At 46.4% G+C, this 23934-nt stretch overlaps 1 protein-coding gene across 1 annotated transcript; it reads left to right on the top strand.

Annotated features, from left to right (window-relative positions):
- Positions 1-10: 10 nt before the first annotated feature.
- On the top strand, positions 11-20545 carry mge (translocase of outer mitochondrial membrane 22 homolog mge). Its single transcript, XM_070523325.1, has 4 exons — positions 11-393; positions 9636-9875; positions 13709-13791; positions 20097-20545. Exons 1-4 carry the CDS (start codon positions 235-237, stop codon positions 20101-20103), a joined length of 489 nt encoding a protein of 162 aa, XP_070379426.1. The 5' UTR covers positions 11-234; the 3' UTR covers positions 20104-20545.
- Positions 20546-23934: the final 3389 nt, after the last annotated feature.

Below are 23934 nucleotides of genomic sequence, written 5' to 3'. Positions count from 1 at the left end.
GGTCTTCTTTTTTTGCTCGGTCCTCGTGCATGCTTGCTGGACCGAGCGGTCAGAGAGCGAAAAGCGTGGTTATTGCGGCTGCTTCTGTGCGTAGTCCTAACACGTTCTCAACCGTCGACCGACCTGCGGGCACCAGGCCGAAGCCAGCCGGTCGCGTAATCTCCGCGAGTGCTTGAACTTTGACCCCCCGCGCGTGAACACTGCGTTCGCCGGGTTGGATCGGCGGCGGAGGGCATGCCAGCGGACGAAGGGGACAGCGGGATAGACGCCATGAGTTTGCCGGAGAGTCGCGAAACGTCGCCCAAAATGTCCAAGCGAGACCTCGATGTCGCCGTGCCGACCGCGAGCAGCACGACCGAAGCCACAGCCAGCGTGGAGGAAGTCGACGACCTCGTGAGTTCGCCTACCAGCGGCGTGGCTTCTCTTGGAAAAGACGGCGTTGTTGGTTGAAATCGTGATTCGCCGGTTACTTTTTCGGCTCTCTTTTGCCGTGATTTCTAATGCCCGCGAACGTTTACTTCTAGGCGCTCATTCGCGAACGATGCCCAACAAACTCGTTACGGTATCCAGTGATGCTATTTGCCCTTGTGGAATCCAACAATCCATGCGTTACCTGCGAAAACATGATTGCCTCTTTCATCTGTTTTGCGGAAGTGCCGGTAGCAATTTTTCCGGTGGCTGCTCTTGTTCGAGGAATGTACATCTAATTACCTGTAGCTGCTGCTTTTTATATCGAGAGCAATTATATATACATACACTAGAGGCACATTCAGTCCCGCTATCGATGGTTTAAGCGCCTCTGTCTCTCGTGGAGGGTTGGAAAGCCCTCAGAGACGCGCAGTGCCTTTCTCTCGAAAATGACGAATCCACGAAGTGGACGCGCCGTGCCGCACCGGGCTCTGTGGCGCCAGGGCAGCATTTCTCGCTTCCACTGCTGGCATGAGCGTTGTGCGACAAAGTCTGGCGGGCAAGGCTCAGACTAGAGATTGGTAGGTAACTCGTTTGTTCCACTTATTTAAGCTCTTATTTGCTGCGGTGTAGAAGGGATGGGGGTTAAGGCAGGCAGAGTACGCTATCTCCGCATTCTTGAGTGGGATCTGAAGCAGCAAGTGTGGCGCGGATCCGGTCTTGCATAGAGTCGCCACGCAGTCGGTCGCCCACTGCTGGTGCCGCCTGGTCCAGAAGTACTGACAGTAGAGTTCGCCACAGTTCCCTAGTGTGCTCTGGCAATGAAGATGGCGCTGGACACTCTCATGCCTAAAGTGATGTCGACAGTGGCGCCCGTTGTATGCTGGAGAGCACTTTGGTCTGTACAGTGCTGTAAACAGGGCAATGCGACAGCATGTGGTCCAGGTCAGCCCGATGCTGCACTGGACCAGGTTGCAGGTGTCGATGCTGGCTCTCCATTGTCTCGGAATCGGCTGAGAAGGAACGGGGTCAGCAGTGTACCCCTCTGGATGTGCCTGATGACCACAGCAACCCTGCGAGAGAGTTCTTGGGAGGGGACGGGGGGTGTGGATAGCAGGTTGACGACAGCAGCCATATAGATGGTGCAACAGGCGAGCCCCAACACACTAGTCTGGGTTTCAGCTTTGATTGCCCTGCTGCCCATCGGGTGCCCGGAGATCCTGTGCCGCCTGCTTTATTAAAAGTCTCAGGTGCTCTCCTGAGGCCTCCGTTGGCGGGTTACATGCACCTTCCTGGAGCATTACTCGTAAAAAACAAATCCATTGTTGCGGGGAAAAAAAATAATAAAAAAAGTCCCTGCAACTTCTGCAACACGTGTCGGAACCTTGCCCACTAGCATTCCTTTTGTACAGCTGTCGTGTGCTGAGCATACTGTGATGCATACAGTTGTCTGAGCAGAATTAACAGTACACTTCAAGTTGCAGACGAGATCTTTCTATAACCCATACGTGTTAAACAAAATCTACCCGGACGTTCAGCCGGAATGCAAATGGTGCCAGGAACTGGCCACCTATGACCACATATTATGGAGCTGTAGCATAGCTGCGCCTCCGGCGAATATTATGCGTGGTCCTTCTCTCGAGCAGTGGGAGGCCGTGTTGGCCAGCTCAGACCCGGTCGTCCAGACCAGGGCCGTGGAGTGGGCCACCCAGGTCGCCGTCAGCCATGAGCTGATGGCCATCTAGCACAGAATTGTCCGCACATGCGTTCTGACGAAAATAAAGTTTTTCCATCCATCCATCCATCAAGTTACAAACGCTGATGGTTTCCCTTGCGTCTCGTCTCATACACCATTGAGGTGCGTTGTCTATGGCAGTTGATACGTAATAGCTGTCGGACATGGTGTTTTCGCTGTGCTGCCGAAGTTGCTTGGTGTGCTATGTTGCATCACCTTGTCAGTGCTGCATATTATTAGAACACTGTGTGAGAAACTTCAGCGCTTTCAATGATTTGGATTTTGGGTGAAGCTACCCATTTTTCTTTTTTGCACATGATTCGTGAGACCTGTGCCTTGGGTACCTCCTGTGCCTTGGGTGCCTCCTGTGTACAAAACAAATAGCCATGAATGTGATTGCATTTGAAGGACGTGGGAAACTCCTTGCATTTCTTTTCCACTCGCTATCTGACAAATTCTCAAGGACACTCCATCAACCTGTTGTTGCATTTGTTGTAGCAGCCACTGCACTTGTAAAGGCTTGTTTCCTTTGCTAGCATGTGACTGTCATTCTGGGGCGCGATCGGAGATATTTTGTTTGATACGCGTTCTGTTCAGTTGCTGCAACGTCACAAAGTTGCAGTATGCAAAATTTGTGACAGCGGGGCGGAGAGAGCAGCCAATCAGGAAGTGGTCACCTCCCCGGAAGTTTACCACCGTCATTTGTCGTCTGCTTGCAAACAGTATACTACAAAGCCAAATGTTTCTCGTCTTCCAATTGAATGAAATCTTTGTCTAAAAAAATGTATTTTTTCTTCTTAAGCCCAAACACGTTTTCAAATAGCAGTACGTGTGACTACTGCAATTTATAACTATTAGGTTCTTTGCGTCGTCCCTAGGCGGTGTCGCGCACAGCGAGAAGGAAAAAAAAAAAAACGACGGGAAGAGTGGCGCACTTTTCAAGAGGCAGCGACAACATCCCAGTGGCTCGCTGGCACCGATGATGTTGTTGATTTCTCTGTGCGACCAACGAATTATTTGTTTCGAGAAAGAAAAACGACGCCGGAATTCACTTTCTGTCATTTCTTCAAACGCGTTTCGCACCGCCACTCGCTCTCCTCCTTCCTCTAGAAATGCCAGCGCAACAACCTAAGTTTCCAACGGAAGCGCCATTTTCTAGAATTAAACTATGGATCGGATTCAAACGTACCATTCCGCAGCCGAAAAGGCTGCCTGTTGGATCCAATCCAACCCACCAGACGCGCCATGTGAAGCCGTATGATCGCTCCAAACTTCTCAACTTCCGTCGCGTTCGGTCGAAATGCTTGGTGGATGGATGATTGACAGGAGCGTGTCGTCATTTTGACGTCACCAAAAATGGGGCGGCGCCCCGCGGCTGGCGACGTCGGCGCGGAGTAGGCCAATCGCACGCGCCGGTAACCGAACGAACGCGCCGAACAACCATCTCCGATCGCACCCCTGAAGTAGTTTGCTTGGAGCAGCGTCGAGAAAACAGTTTGTCTAGGTCACTGCAGCATAATGTCCCAATGTGTTTTTTAAAAGACAGTATGCAAGAAAAAATAAATTGTGAATAAACCACTGATAATGATTGTTGGTATATATAAGTAGCCGAACGCTTTTACAAAGTGCCGAGGCTTTTACAAGTATAATCACTTTAATAAAAGAGTAATGCACTTGAGTGAGCATATTGAAGTAGCGCTTGCTATTTCATTGCATAATTCAACAGAGGTGTTAACTAGTACATCTGTACTGGTAGTATAGGTGGACAACACTTATATCACTGAGAGCTGTACTGGTTTGTGTAAGTTAGTGTTTTGTGGGGTCCATAACAAATGTGCCCCGCAACTCAGTTACGTAACAGCACACACCATTTGCATTGGCACTGTTGTATCAGCAGGGAAAGTTCTACCACTGACTGAAAAAGAGTGAAAGAGCCAAGGATAGCTATTTGCTTTAAAAAAGATTTAAAAAAAAAACATCGCAATCACACAGTTTAACCATCACATTTATTTCCGTCTAGGATCATGCAGGTTGTTGAATGTCCTTGTGGTAAGTCATTGATTTCTGTGTCTTCGGTCTTGTTGCCTGCAAGTACTCTATCACGTCTTTAGTGCAGAACACATATTCATTGCCAGCATCTGCAGCCAATACCGTGCAACAGCTGGCCAGCTCTTCAGGCATGTAAGGTGCGTCCTGTGTTCAAGACACTATGAAATATTTCATGCACACTTCTCAGTTCTAGGTCTTCCATTCATTTTAGTGTTATGACTTTTCATGTCTCTAACTGTAGGTTTCAAAGGTAAGGTAGGTTGTGTGGTCGCTTGGCTTGTTCCAAGTAGGTTTCAAAGCTAAGGTAGCGCGTGTGGTTGCTTGGCTTCTTCCAAATTGTCTTCAGCCTGTTGACTGTTGCCCACGTGGATGCAAGTTTGCACGAGGAACTTTTTGTTAGAGCTTATTGTGGCACTATTCTTTGCATGCCATCCACGAATCACAGATGCTGACTTTGATGCCAAGCGTTATTGGGAAGGACTGCTGGTTGTTTTGAAGTTCGAAAGCATTCCACAGTTTTATGCTTTGCCTTTCTGGCACAGAAAATGCTCGCAGAAATTGCTGCCTTGCCAGTAAACCGAAGCCTAGTTCAGCACTGTGTCAGAACCTTGAAACTGAGAGGAGCCTGCAGGCGTGGCTCCACCTTGAGTTGTGGCTCATTCTGGCTGCTGTTGGGACAGGGAACCACTCGTTGGGAGCATTGCTGCGAACCATAATGCAGGGCCGCAAAGCAAATCGGATGTACCTCATTCAGTGACGTCAAAGAAGACAGTAGTACTTATTATTTCAACAACCGCTAAATTAAGAAATATATATATTTTTGTTCTTGTTTTTGGTTAGACACTTTTGTAGTGTTGCTCAGCCTCCTTCGTTGATTTGTCTGCCCACGCACAAGCACTGCACGGTTATGTGTGGCAGTCAAAGTGTATTGCCTTTGAAGAGCACTAATATTATTATAGTTATCTTTATCTGTGCGATGCAGCTGCAGCCTCCTGGAATCGCCGCAAATGAAGGAATCGGAAGGGCTCAGAAACTGGTGTTCAACCTAATGCACCTACTTGGTTGGTGTTAAATTAGTGTAACTTCGTCTTCTCCGATCAGGCTCATTTTGGTTGAGTGCTCACTTTCAAGCTCATTAAGCAAATAACACATTAGGAAAAGAAACACTAGTCTCAGGTTTGTTGAATGAAGCTTGTTTCAAACTTTCCATGGGACTCGAACCCTGCTGCATCCTGGGAGCATTGTATAATTCGGGCGGTTTTGCTCAACCAACCAATCAGCTCAAGCAGTTTTGCTAAGCCAGCCAATCGGCACACACTGATAGTGATATGTCTGAAAGTGGTCAACCAAGGATTCGTCCCTTGTCATCCAGTGGCTAGAAAAATGACCGTCCCAGTGCTGTGTAGTTGTCATGGTTTTAATGAGGCCCACTCGAGCCCATGTGCCACACGATGAGTTCTTTCCTCAAGAAGTCATTTTAGTGCACATGCTACATCACTACACTCTTTGTGCCTTTTCCTGTACATTAGTTCTTGTCATAATCTTGATACTGGTGCAGGCTGGTGCTAAGCAGCAGCTTTTACCAAGTGTTTCAGCACCCTCCTCCACTGGCTGCATCACTGCCAGAAGTATCTTGAGCACCTGCCTGTTTCTACACTTGTGAACTAACCCTTTGTCAGTGCCATTTTATAGATGTTCGAAGCCATTAAATTTTGTGAAGCGCTAATGTTTCGAGAAGGGGACTCTAGACATTGATGAAATGTTGTTGGACCACTGTTTATCATTTTGTTTGTCTTGCTGTGGACCTCTGGCTGATATGAAATTCTACAAGAATCTTTTTATTTCTTTTGTGCTTAAGTGTAGCAAATTTTGATTGGAAGTATGGTTTCTTTGTCTGTACAGTTCAAAAGTTTAGCCTATCGGATGTAGTTACTGGCTTCATGGTGGTTTGTGGTGGTGGCTTTCAAGTGTTTCATGTCTACAGTCCAAATTCTGAAACCTCCCTTACATTTGTCAGGAAGCCTCCATTGTCGTTAGGCTGCCTTATGTCGACTCTGGAAGTTTACTTTCTGAGGTGCTCTTACCATAAAGCATCCCTGCAGATACCTTCATAATTCCTTTCAGCCTCTTTCGCTGAACAAGCTTCTTGACAATACTTGCTCATGTGATGCTTGTCTGTACACGTGCAATTACTTTTTCTGGTCGGCTGACAAGCGAGAAGAAAAGAGAAGGCTGCGAGCTTCAGCAGGCGGTAGTGCCCTCTATACGTAGTTCAAAGTGCAAACAATCTTTTATGTCTACGGTGTCCGAGACAGACAAATATTGCTTGCTTCATGTGCCTGCGCCACTCAATCTTGAGGCCTGCTTCAGTTAGTAGTGCCTCTCTCGTTATGCGTACACCATAAAAAGATTGAGAACGGATCTGTAAGGCTCAACTGCCACCAATACTTTGCTGTCAGAGCATCGTGACAGAAATTTAAAGCAAATGCAAATTATCAGTAGGGAACGAAAGGCTAAAACGATGCAAGACGAGTCGGTATATCCGAAGTGACCTTCACCCCTTTGTTAGGTGCTGCTGTGTTGCGCTCAGTAAGAAAGTCCTTACGTGCATCAGCGCTAAACAAAAGGAAAGAGTTTGCATGTTTTCACATAAACTATTTCACAGAAAGAAAACAATTTGATGAAGCAACATTATTTTGCTGAATAAAGCCATTTGCATGAGACTTGTGATGACTGCTCTGGAACCCAGGTGCATGGAATCTGTTCCTTACAAATTTCTTTCATAAAGATTGTTGGAGAGAGTTTTCAGAATAAACTTGCCTCCTTCGTGCATCCTTTGGGGTAAGAAAGTATGAAGGACTCCTTGCAAAAGGTTTTAAAGTGGCCCAAGGAAAAGGAAGGTTTCATAATTTGACCTCGAGTTTTTTGTTAGTTTGATTGCTTGTGCAATTTGAAAAAAACATAGCTGTGCTTGTTGTTAAATTCTGTTTCTTTCTTTTTTTTGCCTAGCTGTAAAAAAATTCAGCTGCTAAAGTCCTTGAATGTGCTATGTTGGGTTCTCGGAAGTCCTTAACCCTCTGAAGTTAACTCTCAGTTCTTAACCTCGATATCTTGCAAGTCGTTAAAGGCATGGCAGAAAAGAAATTGTAGGAGATTTTAACTTGATTTAGCCTTTCCATGTTTAGGCACAGGCTTGGGCACATGTCCTCCCCCTCCCCTCTCCTGAAATTTATATGCACCAGGGATACCTGGCTTAAAATGACGTGTGATAGTACCTATGGTGAAATATGTAGCACGCACAATAGACAAGAACGCAGAGAAGGTGTACACACGAGCGCTCTGAACTGGTAGTTGGGGGAGTTGATAAGTATTCATGGTGAAATTTGTAGTGTGCGCAATAGACAAGGAAGCTCACAATTTTCACCATGAATACCTACCAACTCACCCAACTATCAGTTCTGCTGCAGTGACAATACCTGCCTGCCTCGCCCCCCTACCACGGCCCTGCCCCTAGAAAAAAATTATTGGCCTTATCACTGGCTACAGGCACAGCCTTAGCACAACCACGACTCCTTATCCTTCTTAGGCAGCTGTCGCTGCTTATGTCATCCGACGGAAAGCATGCACTGAGCCCCTTCTTATCCTAAATGGTCCTAACGTTCATTCCCTGCAGAAGAAACAAGGCACTTTCCAGGTCCTTGGACAACATTTTGCTTCTACCATTGAGTGCCACAAATGCCAACTGTTGTGCATTCATGACATACCATACCCAAAGCAGTAATGCAGAAATTACCAGCATTCTCAAGTGCACTACATACCCATCGCAATCTGTGGAATGTAACCAATAGAAAAAAAAATTGAAGAAGCATGAACTAACAGCCTTTGTGTTCACAAAGCCTGCAGAAAATGGTTGCCATTGCACGTGTGAGCACCAAGTCAGTCACTACCGTAAACAGTGGTGGCCAGCCTCCAGCTATTGCTACAGGATGGCACCACACGTTAGTGCTGGAAAACATTGTTTGTCATGAATGCATGGCATCCGGCGCTTCAGCCAGAAAACGCATTCTCAGGAGCTAGGCTGCACTTATCTGGTGCCTCGCGAACTCGCGACAACAGGCTTCAAAGGGTTAAAAGGCATTCAAAGCAGACAAGTGCAGCAAATAAATTGTGTGATGACGATTGGGACCGCGAATTACTACAGTGCTGTGCCTGCGAAAACAACCGAAATTTCAAACCAAACGCTGCGCACCATCCCTCTTGAGGAAGCTCTGCTCTAAGCCAGCGCATCAATGTCAGGCACACAAATGCTGTCACAGTCACTATTGGACTTTGGTTATTCATCCAATACAGAGGGTGCAATGCTGCCACTGTAAAATAATAAGGCATGAAGAGAAGAAAGAAAAGAAAAAATGGAGGCAGGGCTCGACGCATGAATACGGTGCGATTCCTGTGCTCCCGTAGGGGAGAAGGCAGGGAAAGGAAATGCTTGTGGATGTTAGTGAAGGCAGAGTGAGAGGGGGTCTTCTTTGGCAGTGATACTGGCAGCATGGTAGCAGGACAGGTAATTTATTCTATCTCGTCAGGTAATGTACCGATTGGAAGAAATTACTTCGGTAAAATGATCCTCAGACAGCGTTTTACAACTTCCAGTGAGCATAAATATTTGGAATGGACCTGGTGAGGGGCCCTTTAAGTATGTATCGTGTTTTTCAACAGGAAGTGCTACATTCATGACATGTTCTGGGTGTAATGTGCCCTTCACTTCTGTTGCTCTAAAAGAAATTATTACTCACCATATAGAGTAAGCTACAAAGGAAGCCTTATGACTTGTACCCGCACCCGAAGAAAACCATTAGGGCTTTTATTAGTAGCTTTGTGCTGGACAACAAATTCTCTAAAAAGAGCAACAGGGTTTTAGACCAAAAATAAAATATTTGCTTTTACAACTTATGGTGTTGAATACATAGTCTGAAATTTTATATGCTTCTTTCAAATATTACATCCGTCTTTGTGTGTATCATTTGGTCGTAATTCTGTTTCCTTTATTTACTGGGAAATGTGCAAAAGATCACTTTCTTGTATTTTGCTAGACAGGTTAACAAGGGCTTCAGCATGATTGAATAAATATGATAAGACCAACCTTATTGGTTTGTCTGCTCTAGAACAGGCTGTCAGATTTGATATCAAATTTCTTAATTTTTTTTGCAAATACTGTAATTCTGAAAATTTTGCTAGAGAAATCTTCCATAAAGTTAGAACCAAATGAGATAAATGAAATTAGACCTCATAGACACAATTACATGTTTTCAGCTACATTACTTGAAAAAGCAAAGATTTAAATGTTTTTTGGTGTAAGACCCAACTTGCAAACTTAATCCATCCTGTTGATTTGTGGAAAACTAATCTTTCAATGCTTCTGTTGCCTGTGCTTCTGTGGTGGCAGGATCTGGACGAGACCCTGTACGAGCGACTGTTGGGCCTGACAGAGATGTTTCCCCCAAAGCTACGTCGGGGGGTGTATGACCTGGCCCACTTCTCGTTGAGTTCTGCCAAGGGCCTGTTCGGCTTCGGCCGCTCGGCCTTCTGGATCATCTTCTCCTCGTCGGCCATCCTCTTTGCACCCGTCATCTTTGAGCTGGAGCGGCTGCAGGTGGAGGAGATGAGCCGGCAACAGCAGCGCCAGGCAAGCATGCACCACCCAATACGGTTCAATGGCACCTGTGTGAAAGAATGCATTTCAGCTGCAATTAAGGCTGCGAATTGGCTTGTGTTTTGTCAAAATATGTTTGTCAAAGGTAACCTCATGAAGGAAAGTGCTTTTCATGTGGCCATCGCACAATAGTGGTACATTTAGCTGGTTCTCATCATGCTCAGACTGTGTTTGCAGTGATACGGAATCCTTCTGGCATTTAAAATTTTAATTGTGGGCTAAACAGCCAAGAACAGCAAAGTGAATTGTGAAGAATACTGTATTGCAGGGCTCAATATTAATTTCGACTACCTGGGGTTCTTTAATATGCACACGAAGCATGGTACACAAGCATTATTGCATTCTGTCTCTATCAGAATGCAGCTGGAGATTGAACAGTGCCATATAAAACAGAGCTAGCATACCTAAGCAGCACATTCAGCTGCTGCCACAGCAATTAGAGGGGCCACGCGATAGGAATACTGTTGTACCTTAGCTGCACTCTCTGCACAAAGGTGAGAGCGCTGCCAATTGCTCCGAGCCTGGAATGCACCGCTCTGGATGAACCAGATGAACGTGTTCCGAGCGGCTGATTTTGACCATCCATATAAATGCATCCAGTACCAGTGGAACCAGTACTCAGGTACGGGGCAGAAACCTGGAGGCTTACAAAAAGGGTTCTACTTAATTTGAGGACGACGCAACAAGCTATGGAAAGAAGAATGATGGGTGTAACGTTAAGGGATAAGAAAAGAGCAGATTGGGTGAGGGAACAAACGCGAGGTAATGACATCTTAGTTGAAATCAAGAAAAAGAAATGGGCATGGGCAAGGCATCTAATGAGGAGGGAAGATAACCAATCGTCATTAAGGGTTACGGACTGGATTCGATACGGCATGAAACCATATCTTTGGTTGTGGACTATCACATTAAGAAAAATATCATTTTGTACTCAGTGAGATTCGTTTCTTTTTTGGATTGTGTGATAATGCCAAATGACTTACGGTCCCTTTTGTGGAAAGGAAATATGTCAGCAACTGTACTTATTAGCATAAAAATGTCAAATTTCAGTAGTACGAAGTTAAGTGCTGATTTTACGAACTTCGTTGTCTAAGTGTTGCTATATTCTTTTGAAATGTTGTTATAGTGAAAGATGGCCGCATGGGATGCAGCTCTGTACCCTCGAAAAAGCTCTGACAGGGCCTTGAAAGTCCTTGAATATCCTTGAATTTTTGTCTCTGAGACTGCATGAACCCTGACAAGGAGCTGTTCACATTTTTTGTGCCATTGCCGAAGTTTTGGGTTGTTGGGCTTCGTGGTAATGCAACTGCAGCAGTGCCTGCCCTGCAGGGCGCTTTTTTGCTTTAAATATGTGCTTTAGTCAAATGCAAGACATTATCATAATGTGGGTTCTTGCACCTCATACACGGCATCTTTTGGGTGCGCTGTGCAGAATCGTGCATGTCAAGATTGTGCATCAAGCCATTGGCCATACCGTGCTGAATACGCCGACTCTATTCTGATCTCCGAATCTAAGCAGCATTAGGGCCGCTCAGTACTTGGGAGGGGGAGATGGTGCATCGAGAGTAAAAGCTCACTGATGACAATAATGATGCTATTTAAAATGTGTAGCATGGGCCTTGGAGCAATTCTGGTTGGACCTGCGCTGCAAATTTAGAAAATATGTGTAGTGTTCTAGATGAGTTGGAAGATAGACCACTGGGTGTCCAGACTGTGTCCTTATGTCATCATGTTGCGGGTTCACTCCTTTCATTGTGTTTCATGATCTTTTTACATCACGTGTATTATTCAAGATGTTGGATAGGTTGTTTAGAAGTATGCGAGGCATGAAGTAGTTAATGTTATCATACCTGCCGTTCCTGCAGAAAGTCTTTGCATGGAGCCCACATTCTGTAAACTTGTCATGACTCACTGAAGAAATGAAAATTGCTTTATCATGTTTCTGAATATGTGTGAAATGCGATGAAAGTTCATTTTCAATGAGCAGAATTAAATGGTGCACAAAGGAGGAACAGTAAAGCCCCATTAAATTGAAATTGTTACAGCTTGGCAAAATTTCCAGATAAGTGAATTGACAAAAATATATAAGCCTTTGGCTGTGCTTATACCACATAGGGCTTGTTGAAATAGGCACCAGTAAAAGCTGAATTTCTCATAATAGCTCAATAAGCCAGGAGAGGTAATCTCAGTAGGTCACTTTTGTGAGATACCGTGCGACTCGGTGCTCAACACGTCGGCCAACTACTACAGGCAACAGCTATCCTTGCACAGAGCCAAGCAAACGCTGTTGCATGCAGGCACTGGTGTGCCCAAAGCCTAGCCACGTGAAATATTGTGAAAGTCGCTCCAGTGTAAGCTATTTGCACTGCTTAGACACTGCCATCTACGTGCAATTCTTGCTGTACAGTAGAACCATGGTTATATGCCCTGCAATTTCGTAACAGGTTGGGCCCATTCGTTGTGTCCATTGCCAAGTCTTGTGAAAGTGAACTATCTTTGAAAGTGATGGCCTGAGAATACCACCCTAGCATGTATGGAAAGTGTGAAAGCATGTGAATTAGCCACCGGAAGGAACACGGATCGAATCGGATAGACATGTTCACGCATGCAGTTTGGAGCATTGTTTACACGAGAGCATGCAGGACTTCTCAGGCGTGCGTTGTTGGGTTTCCGTTATCACACGAGTTGTCGTGCCACGAGTTGTCGTGGCAGTTTCCACAGAACTACTTAGCGGGAAGGCTGGTGCGCCTGTGCCCAACACTCATGGCGGCAGTGGATTGAAGATCGCTTCACTCACAAAGCTGATGGAGCAGTGCTCAGCCAAACCTGTATGGTATTGTCAGTGAGTTTGCAGCGGTATGAGGGGCATAGAATCATGTGGAATGCACTTTTCCAGAATTGCGTGTGCACCATCCGCGACTGCCGCTGGTGGTTAGGTATAAGGCATTGTGGGGGAACACACAGTATTGGGCCACACACAGCTTCCACGCTGCAGACAAGGCTCTCGGGCGGCTCTCAGGTGCCCATTGCTCCGACTGCCTGTAATGCTCTTGCGGCTGTCGCTGGTGGTGCATGCGCATTTCTGGAAAGGTCCGTTTGCTACTAACTCGCGGTCCTGTCACTTTTTTGGTGGTATCGCAGTGGCGCACAAAGTATGGAAACCTTTAGGTAGGGACCTTTTCCCGACACTTTTGCAGCCAATATTTCGAGGTATCCGGAGTGCAACACAAAAGCATTTTGAGATAAAAACTGAAAATGTGTGGAGTTTACACTGAGCCAGGAAAAAAAATTTCAAGTTAACCAATATGCCGAGATATCATAGCTCGAGGTAACGTGGGTTTACTGTGTACATATACTCAGCCAGGGCCCACATTTCCCCACCTAGGTGATCTTGAGGGTTATCCCGTCTCTGGGATAAGCCGAGTTTATTATTGCATTGTTTCCTGTATTGGCCCACTCTGCTCGGAAACCAACCAAGCAGACAAGCCAAACCCTGGAGGAAGGAAAAAAAAAAAGATGAAGTTTAATGAAATAATTAAGCGCCTGACAGCGAATATTTGTTGCAGTATTTAGGCAACCATCTATTGTTTCATTGTGCAAATTCCATAGAGAACCAACATAGAAAACCATCTGGGCCTTGGTGACGTTGATTAATCATGTCTCGTTAACTTATATGTATCCAGGAGTGTGAGATGTGTGTGAGCCAGGTGTTCTGGTGAGTGAGTATGCTGGCTTAGTTAATTTCTGTTGCCATTTTTAAACGAGTAGTACTGACACACACTGGCTATTTTTGTCTTGTCTCACAGATTTTACTGGGTCCAAGTGCAGCTGTGTCTGGTGGTGCACCTCCTGGCATGATGCCTCCAATGGCCCCTGGACCACAGCAACGGTAAGGAAGGCTGGCAGCACGTGTGTGCTGTTCTGCAACTAGTGAGAGGCACCTGCAAGTGGCAGATAAACATCCTTTGGCTGCCAAATTTTATACAGCCAGAATGACAGGGCTTTAAAGATACTTCAAAAATTTTATTTTTTCGCCATAAGCATTGGTGTTCCATGCTAGCAAATAATGCATGTTTAGCGAGCGAGATGGTGGTGCCAAATTACAGTACAGCCCCGTTAACTCGAAATCATAAAAACCGAAAAAAAAAGAATATTGGGATAAGCAAATTCAGAAAATAAGCCCTTGGTCACATGTAGACCACACAGAGCCTTTCCAAAATGGTGCCAGTAACCGCTAACTTCTTCACGAAAGCTCATTATATTAGGAGCATTATTTTCGGTATGTAACTTCTGCGAAATTTCGTGCGACTCGGTACAAAGCACTTGGAGCATCTACGGGCAGCAGCAACCCTCCCACAGAGCCAAGCAAACACTATGGCCCTTAGACACTGATGTGTCCGTAATTGAGTCTTGTGAAATCTTGTGAAAGTTCAAAGATTGATTTACCAACAATACCATCCCAGAACTTGTCGTGGGTCTTCTAGACCAATGAAATAGCCAAAAAATCAACTTAGTAGCCAGCCTCATGAATGTTCTCGCCTGCAAATGGACGTAAAAGAGTGGCAAATTCTATGCCTTCGTTAGCGCTTCCTACACCCTGCAGCGCGGCCATTTTTAAACTGTTCGAAAGCTGTATTCCTCTGCAGTCCGTTTTTAGTGGTAAAATGCTTCTGTCTGACAACCATGAAGTTATGTGTCTTCGAAAAAGAGAAAGGTACTCGCACGACATTGGTACCCCGGGGCAAATTCTGCTCTCTGATTGGATGACTTGGAATGTTGTCTGCAAGACAATGTGAGTTGCCATGCTGGACATGGGGTAATGCGCCACAACAATGTTGCGATGGCTGGCGGACGGCGGAACTTTACGATGGCTCATGCCTTCATGGAAAAACGTAAATGACAGTCTTGAATACCCGAAGTGGCATTGGATCAATTGGCAGTGACGGCGACTAACTCAGTGACGTGCACCGGCACGTGGATGGAAGCTACCGAAGCTCCGGCCATGCGTGTGATGACTTCGACCGACGACGCGTGCGGACACGCTGCTTATCACTGAAAAAGTGGCAATGAATTGTCGCACGGGAGAGGAGCAACAAAAGCTGTGTTCATTATCAGCTACCTGCCTGAAGCAGTCACTTATCGGGGACTCCGCGGAAGCGGTGGCAAGTGAGACTGTGTTCACTGTCATAAGCCTAATGACTCTGAATGATCTGTTTCAATGTACAAAATGTGCAGCAGCCCCACGAGGGTGTCAAAGGGTGACTGGGCATATAGAGTGACCATAAAACTAGAGCTGAACTGTGCCATCCGTGGAGATGTAAACATCATGTGGTGCTCGGCGAGAGCAGGTGGGAATGCGACCTGCAAACCTTTTGAGGTAAATGGCCTATCAGCTTGTGCCATTACGAGCACAGGTAGTGGACATACAGTGCTGAATGGCGTTTTCTTGGTGCTAAACATTTCTTTGCATGGTATGTGTACTAAAACTTGCCAAGACTATGTTAAATATAAGGTGAACCCGTGCTGCCACATTCGCTTCCGCGGATATTATGAGCGAGTGTGCAGCAGCTGTGAAGTTGCTTTATTCTAAACTAAGTTTTAGGAATCTGGAAAATATAGCAGTTTCGTTTGACAGGACTTTGTTAACTGGGAAATATCTTTCACACATTTAGTGGGGACTGTCATTGAACTTTTTTCGAGTTATGTGCTGCTCTTCGAAGTTCAACCAAATTCCTGCCTGGAATAGGAGCTGAACCCCAAGGATGACAACCTTGGATATGAAGAATGGCGAGCTTGCCATAGGTACCAGAAAAACACTTCCAGCAAACCTTGATTGATGGAGAAGAAGGCTGAAAAAATTCACTGTTGTTGGTTGCTGGAATAGTGTGAACTGTGATGTGCGACCATGTTGCGTGACTGCGATCGCCGTGCCATTGACAGCCTCTAGGAGGAGAAAGGGTGAGGCCATGTGGCAGCTGAAAAAATGTTGCAGTTTCACCAGAAAGGTGAGGCATTGATTGTGACAGCAAATTAGCAGACAGCCATACGAAGTAAGAATAGCACGTTTATTGACTGTATCAACTTGTAAACTTGTGCTTGTTAACTAAATTAACAAGCATGGTATCAGAGTGCGCAGCAAACATGAAAACATAACACTCGATGACTGCGGACGACACTCGCTGTCGAAATGCTGGCATGAGCAAGTGCGGCAGCAGCAGTGAGCAAAGTGACCCTGCTGTCTATCGCATCAATGTAAGCTGAGTGCCAAGAACACGCAGCACGCGCCAAGGTACGAGCCCTCGACACACCTAGACTCTACCCCCAATGCAGATTGCTCTCAAGATGCGACCGCGCGCAGCCGCCCCATACGCAGTTGCAGCTGGAGTAGAATGCCGCCCCCTGTCCCTCCCCTCGGTGCCTCGTAATGTTGGGTGCCTCGCGCATGACAGAAGATGGCACGCTTCTTTCCTGCTCGCCTCCCTTTCGCACAGGTGAAATCGAGCCGCGACCGTCGGCTCCCCTCGCTCGCTTTCACTCGCACATTCAGCATAGGGTGCGCGACGACGGTGTTATCGTACTTTGACTTTATATGAAACATCACAGCGATGGCAGAAATGCACCTGGAGTGTCCATGCAATTATATCGCAATAAAAGGAGGATTGTATAAACAGTGCACAAACAAATGGGCACCGCACTTTGAAGCATTCTGCAGAAGCACTAGGAGAAAGCTGGCCGAGCCTCTGGGGCGAAGGGAATTTGGGACAAAGATCACCAATTACAGTAGAATTTCGCCTATACATTTCCATTACGCACATTTTCCCAGCGCAAACTTGTTCGCAATTGATAACACAAGAAATGACCCAATAAAGTTAGCTTGTTTTTTACCGGCTCATACGTTTTCGCAAAGCACAATTTTTCGGCACCAATGTTCAGTAAGTCACCAAAGTGTGATCATATGATACGTTTTCCGGCCGCTAGATCCCTTGTAAACAAGAAAATGCATGAGGTGCGCACTCTCGAGAACAGTATATACCGTATTTACACGATTGTAAGTCGACTCGAATGTAAGTCGAACCCCCCCAAATCGCATGACCGGAAAAAAAAAATATGAGAGCATACCCAAGGGCGCATTCGATAACGAAAATTTATTAGTAGCTGACATGGTCAATGGACTACTCGTCTTCACTAGTGCTGCCATCGTCATCGTTGCTGCAATCCCACAGCGCATCAGTGTCCAGCGAAATTACAAATTTGGCAAACATTTTGCAGAACAGCAGCCCACGCCAAATGCACCCAACCACACGCAGCCGTCAGGGTGGCTTTTTTGACAGGTCCGGTTGGCGTAATTTCGCAGTCTTCTGCCGCCAGCCACTCGTTGTACTCACGGCGGAGCAGAACCTTAAAATTAAGGCGAAGGTCCGGGCTTGTTTCAAGACCACGTCGCACTTCACTGGCAGGGACCGATCACGCATTTCAGCGATGCACGCCGCAAGCTTAGCCTACAGCCCCGGAAAGCGTCCAGACTTCGGCACGTGGGAAATTTCTCACTTGGCGTAACAGGTGAAAATTTCGCTTCGCTGCAGTCGCCACTCTCGCCCCACCCGTTTAGAAACATCAAAATTGCGGCCCGCTGCGCAGCGATTTGTTTCTTCGGCGTAAAGGATGGCAGCCCTCTTGAACGCTGCAGTGAACGAGTCCCGAACGATTAGTGGGCCTGGAGCACTCATGACTACTGGGGAAGCATAGAAGCAGCACGTAGCCGGCAGTCAAGTGGAACGCGTCTAGCCTTTAAACAGAGAAAGAGAAACCCGCGAGCGGTGTCTGCTCTTCCATGAACTACCGATACTCCCCGCAAGCGCCGCCGTTCTGGGGGTGCCACCGCAAATGGGAACAGCGGCGCTTCCATCAACTATCGACACCCCCTCCCTCATGATTGTTTCATGCACTGTAAAACTCTCAAAAATGTTGAAAAACCCTTCCGAAAAGCGAAAAAACACGCGGGATAGCGAAAAGATATGGATAGGGCCATAGAGCAAACATAAAAGTGTAACTACATTGTAGCTCCCGTTGGTATTGCTTTTATTGGCGGGGCCATGTTTTGGTTTCGATTGTAAGTCGACCCCCCAACTTCAGACTTTCAAATTTAAAAAAAGCGGTCAACTTACAATCGTGTAAATACGGTAGCTGCCCACCACGGCAGCTTCACCACAATACTTGCCCTCCCGTCTCACGGGAAAACGCCAGCACACACTCAGTTTCTCATTTCAGTACCAGCAAACCTTCTCCGGCGACGTCACACGCGGCATTCACAGCTATCACCGCCAATGCTATTGCGTAAGCATCTTCGCCTATCTGTTTCACAGCACATGAGGCCGTCGGAAGTGTAGCGTATGCTTTTAATTGGCGATAAACCAAATGCGCCACCGTTCCTTGCTGCAGAATGTGATTGCATACGTTTTCCTAACACTAGATCCCATGTGAACAAGAAAAGGCTTGAGGTGCGCACAATTGACAGCAGTATATAGCAGCCCGTGGAAACGACAACGTACACAGTTTCTTATTCCAGTACTAGCAAATTTCCACCCGAGTCGTCGCGCACCGCATTCACAGCTATCACCGCCAAACCTATTGCAATAAGCACCTTTACCTAACCGTTTTACAGTGTGTGATGTGTAGTACCATTGGCAGCATACTGCATGCTTTCAGTAGACGATAATTCAAACACGTCACCGTTCCCTGCTGCAAGGGGCACGATGCGGGCATCACGTTTCGCTTTGGCGGCACCAGGCGTTGCCCACCAGCTCGATTTTGTCTCGGTTTCCCGCCTCCCTCTTAAAACACCAATCAATAGGAAAACAACAAAATGCCTCTTGGACCGCCGGAGTGCCACCAGCTCGACGCGTGTCGGGGTCTCGTGCCACAAGGATCAGCGTGATGCTTCGCATTACAGTAGATGTCAACAATAGTTGAGTTTGTCACATTTTATTTAGTTACTTCGGATCGTACGTTTTCCTGGTTAGTAAGTTTCTTTCTCGCTTCTTTTTCCAAAATGTATAAGCAAGATTCTTCTGTAATATGGCTGGACACTCAAGGCACACCAAGGGCACATTGATCAGATGAATAATGCTCTCCCACTACTTACTACCATGTGACGTCCACTGATTAACGAAATGTCAAATCACTCACCGTGCCCAAAGGGTGAAAAATCATGGTGTGTGTACAACAAGGCTGTGGCAAGGCAGCAGGCTCCACCTAAGCATTGTTACAACCTTCCAGAATATTTGCAGATGCTCTCCTGGCAGCGTATACAGCATATAGACACATATACAAGCCTCTCCGAGTGAAAATTGTTGGACTGCTGGCAGCTAGGTAAAACCCAAAATGCAAATGAGAGCTTCTGCTGCAGCTGAAGCAGTCACCACGTTGAATGTCGCAGAAGAATGTGCCACTGAGGCTATCTTGAAGGAGCTCGTCTTGAACCAAGGCAGTACAGCTGCTCAAATGTGTGCTGAGAAGGACTAGCATTGGTTAGTGGCATCTGACAAGGAGCATGCCAGAGCAGGAAAGTTCAGGCATGCCATGAAGAAGAGGTGCATTGAAGACGATTCTTATTGTGTGCCTGGTGGCTTCTAGTGCAAGGTTGGACCTGAACTTGTTGCTTTGCTTGCCAAAAAGAAACCTTGTGTTTTGAAACTTGCTTGCAAACTACTGCTCTCTGATACCCCTGCTGACAACACTACGGTAGTTATTGACGCAGTCAGAGGTGGCAGCTACACATTTCTTAAGGCACAAATGGCCAGTCTGGTGTCATGTATGGGGGTAAATGCATAAACACATGAATAGACACGAAGTGTTCGGCGTTTTTGTTGTTCCTGTATGGTTTACGTTCAAGACTATGCCATTACAGGCTCCGCTGCTTTGTTTCAATTGGCCTCTTTTGCTCTTTTGCGTCGCACATTTACAGCACTCACCGTGCTTTGAGAGTTGTCAGAAGTAAGCATTAGGCAGCCAAATATGTCCAAATTAATGAGTTTGATGCCATTGAAAACCTCCAGTGACTCCTGATTTCGCAGTGCATCCCTGTTCATTTTGTACAAAGGAGCTAGCATGATTGTTTAAATAGTTCTTTTGCAATGTGTTGTCATCTAAGCAATGTCTGGTGAATGCTCATTATATCTGCTTGTTCTTTGGCAGGAGGTAAAGTCCCAATGTAGAACCGATAGCAGCGACAACAAAAAACAAGTGGCTCTTGGTGGAGTGTGCAAGGTTGAAGACGTGCTTTCCAATGAACTGGCTCTCGCACATTTGCCAAGCACCGCTTCAGTCACCGAGCACATCTGAAATGCAGCACTGTCGTCATTTCCTTCTCCCCTCCTTTCTTTTTTTTGATAGGCAGTGTGACTGTGTTTTACTTTTTTTGTATTTTCTTGTTTAGTCCATCTCAGCGGCACCAAGGCTGGAAGAGGTTCGCAAGTGCCACTGCAACTGTTTCAGGTGTAAATACATCTTTTAGCCTTGTTGACACTGTCATTGAAACAGATTGTTCTTGTGCAGTTCACTGTTGGGGTATCTCTGGCTGCCTGATAGTCGCCGATGTGGCAGTTTAGGGTGGTTGAATAAAAGAAGCTACTATTTGCCGAAAATTGGAAATGTCTTTCACTTCGTGAGGGCATAGTGTCGGTAGCAAAAGGGTGAAGCAGCATTGCTCAAGTGCACCCAGAAAACAAACTTGAACGAAATATCACAAGAAGCTCCATTAATCTGTTGGAATATTGTGTACCTTGTGGGACGGTGTATGGCATAGACCGTTTCATTGAGCTAGCTTTTTTTTTTTTTACAACCATAATATACGGGTGTTTACGTGTCTTTCACTGGAACGTGGCAGAAGGCTGTGGAACGGGAACCTTCGTTAATGCCATCCGAGCTTTCCAGCTGTAGGTTTGCCATGTCTAGAGCAAAAAATTGGGTGGTTCCTACATTACGTGGGAATCTGTTTAAGCGACGCTTTCTTTGGTGTTTGTAAGAGACAGCATTCTTTTGGAACCTGTGCATTTGTGCTCCAAGCCATTCCTTACGGCATGTTAATGCTGTTCCACTTTGCGCTTCTGGGTGAAATTCTGCCATACTTCTTGGTGTTCATCACTGCCACTCAGCTGGGCTGCACTTTGCCTTGTCAACATTGCATGCACTTGCACTTTCTAACCACACTTGACTGTATATTAATGAAGACGTTTCTGCTCTGCTAGTCTCGTGCACACTCGCATGCTTTGGCCTTCAAATCAAGTTGTCGCTATTTGTAAGTACGAATAGTATTTGAATATTTTAAATCGTCAGCTGTGCGCAATCAAGCATAAATTTTGAGCAAAAGTACGAGAAACATCTTACCGCTGACATAGTAGAGAAAACAAGAATTTGTATAGTGGAGCACGCTATGATGATCAGGGAGCCAGATTTTCCTGGCTAAACTGCTGTCATTCGCACACACCAGTGCGTTCCGAGTATGCAAATAAACTGCTTATTTGCTCATCATGCTCCATTTCTACTTTATTAAACAATGCTTCGTTACGTGCAATGTAACGATGAAAGCTTAATCAATAATGGTATTATGAATAGGATACTAATATGTGAACATTGTTTTATGCTAATGGTGAAAATGACCTTTTTTTTATTCATAAAGCATTCGATTCGGTCTCAGAATTTACTATTCTCACACCCCTATTCATTTGTTCGTGTTGGAGCTTGCACCTGCGCTTGGCAAATAATGGCGCTAGTTGTCCCAGGTCACCTCAGTTTGCTGTGCAATCTGCAGGCCTACATCATGCGAGACAGCAGCCAGCAAAGTGGAGGAAAGAGGCAAGCAAAGCTTTGTTTAAAAAAGAAGTACTATTATAAGGAGCCAAAAGTGGAAGGGTGGCCAAGTATAGTACTCACTTGGAGACGGTGGTGTCCCTTTAGAGGCATGAGAGCGCATGCCTAACACCTATAGTTTGTTCACTGCAGTATTAGTGCAACTTTCAGCACTGCTTTCCTAGCACCTGCAGTCATGCCTCAAGTTCTCCTTTCTTTTTAAAGTCTAGCTGAAACGTTTCATAAAAGCAGAAAGTGACTTGGCTCTGCATTCTACAGCAAATCAAGCGAAAGGTAGACAGTAGTATTTGGCATGGCTGCAGCTGCCATGTGGCATGGTTAAAATGGCAGTTATCCCCATGCACATTTGTATTAGTCCCAGTAAAGGCTGTGCTGGATAGAGCTGCACCAGCAACACTGAAAAGCGCACAGTTAGGACGTGCATTCTTGAGAGAAACATGCAAAACATGGTTGGTCAGAGACAACAAGACTTGGTCAGAGACAACGCTAGTGCTCTATTTCTGAAACTTTTGTGGAAGAACACACTTTGAAGTTTTAGAAGCCCCTTTCTCTCGGTTCTCGCTTTCGAAGCAAGGACGTAGTGTCTTCAGTGACAGCTCAAATGTGGCAATGCATGCTGCCTTTGCTTTTCTGATAAATTTTGATTGTGTCTTGCACCCTCTCGTCTTGGTAGCATGCTGAAGCACTTGCACGCAGCAAGCTGAGGCGTCTAAAAACTTGTTCTTGGGCTAGTCGGTTGGCACTTTGTGAAGCCATTGTAGCACAAAAATGGCTGTGGCTTAGCTAAGGTTAAGCCCAGGATGCGAAGCATACTAGCCTTTATTTTAACGTGACAGCGTTATGGAGCTCGTGTCGCAGAAAAGCCGGTATCGTCGGCGTCGGCTCAGGCGTGCGGCGCTTGCTCAGGCGCACATTTCGTTGTCGCGCCGAACGCTGCGTTGCTCGACGCTCACCGCGTCCGATGCGGGGCGCGTAGTCGCTGCGCCGTAGCAAAGCCACCTAGAAACAGTCTCTGTAGCACGCCGCAACCTTCGCTTCTCATTCCAACGAGCAGCTCTGTCTCCAGGAGGCATCTCACCTCGTGAGTGTCTAGCAGAGGCAAGCACAGCTGCTTATATACCGCCGCGACGCCGCGAGCGACGGCGCGAGTTGGAGCCCCGTTTCGCCTCTGTCGTGACGTCACGGTGTCACGTGGTATTGAAGGCGACACCGCCGCGCCTGAGGAGCTGGGTTGAGCTCTAGTAATATACTTCGCATAATAAAAATGATGAGACGACATCGCAAGTGCTGCTGGGTGCTGCGGTAGCACCTTTGATGTCTGTTATTTGTTTCATTTGCGCTACAATGACCTCAAGCTTGGCATTGTATGGAAATGTGGCCATCTCTTAGTTCCTGTATAGTGCTCATAACTTCGTGCAGTTGCTGGTGCTTGAGCCAACTGCTGGGCACGCCAGCTGGTTGCTAGTTGGCTGTATGGCTGTGTTTGCTAGGTCGTCTGAAGGGGTACTTAGCAGTGCAGCTGCTTAGCAGAGTCATCAATTCAGGCCTGCTGAGCATATACCTTATCTAACCAGAGGAAGATACAGTAGTTGAAAGTTTGTTCCCTGTTACAATATAGGGAAGGGCCTAGAAAGTATCTGAGACCTGCAAAGCAAACATGACGCTGCAGCTGCAACGTTCCTGCACTGCATCACAGAAATGTCTAAAAAAGTTGCAGTTTTGCCCGAAAGCCGAAGCATCAGTTGCAATAGCAAATTATTGGACAGCTATACGAAGTAAGATTAGTTTTATCAGCCATGTAAGCTTGTAAACGTAGGCATACTAACTAAATTAACAGGCGTGGTATCGCGCACAGGCAAACGTGAACACATCTCACTCGATGATCGCAGAAATGTGCTGTCAAAACGCTGGAGTGAGGAAGCGCGGCAGCAGCAGCGAATGAATTGACCTTCGTGCTGCATCTCGCATCAACGCGAACTAAGCCACGAAAACACAGCGCACAGGCTGGCTCTGAGTCTGTTGCAGATAATTTTCAAGATACAGCGACCCAGGTGGGCAAGCGTGGCCGGCCAGGCTGCCCAGAGTAGGATGCACCTCCCGCCCCCGGAGCCTTTATGACGGAAGGCGGTGTGCTACCTTCCAACTCTCCTCGCTTGCATGCGCA

Source organism: Dermacentor albipictus, chromosome 8, assembly GCF_038994185.2.
Source record: "Dermacentor albipictus isolate Rhodes 1998 colony chromosome 8, USDA_Dalb.pri_finalv2, whole genome shotgun sequence".
Classification (NCBI taxonomy): Eukaryota; Metazoa; Arthropoda; class Arachnida; order Ixodida; family Ixodidae; genus Dermacentor; species Dermacentor albipictus.
Note: the sequence above shows the minus strand (reverse complement) of the source record. Positions and strands in the feature narration are given on the sequence as shown.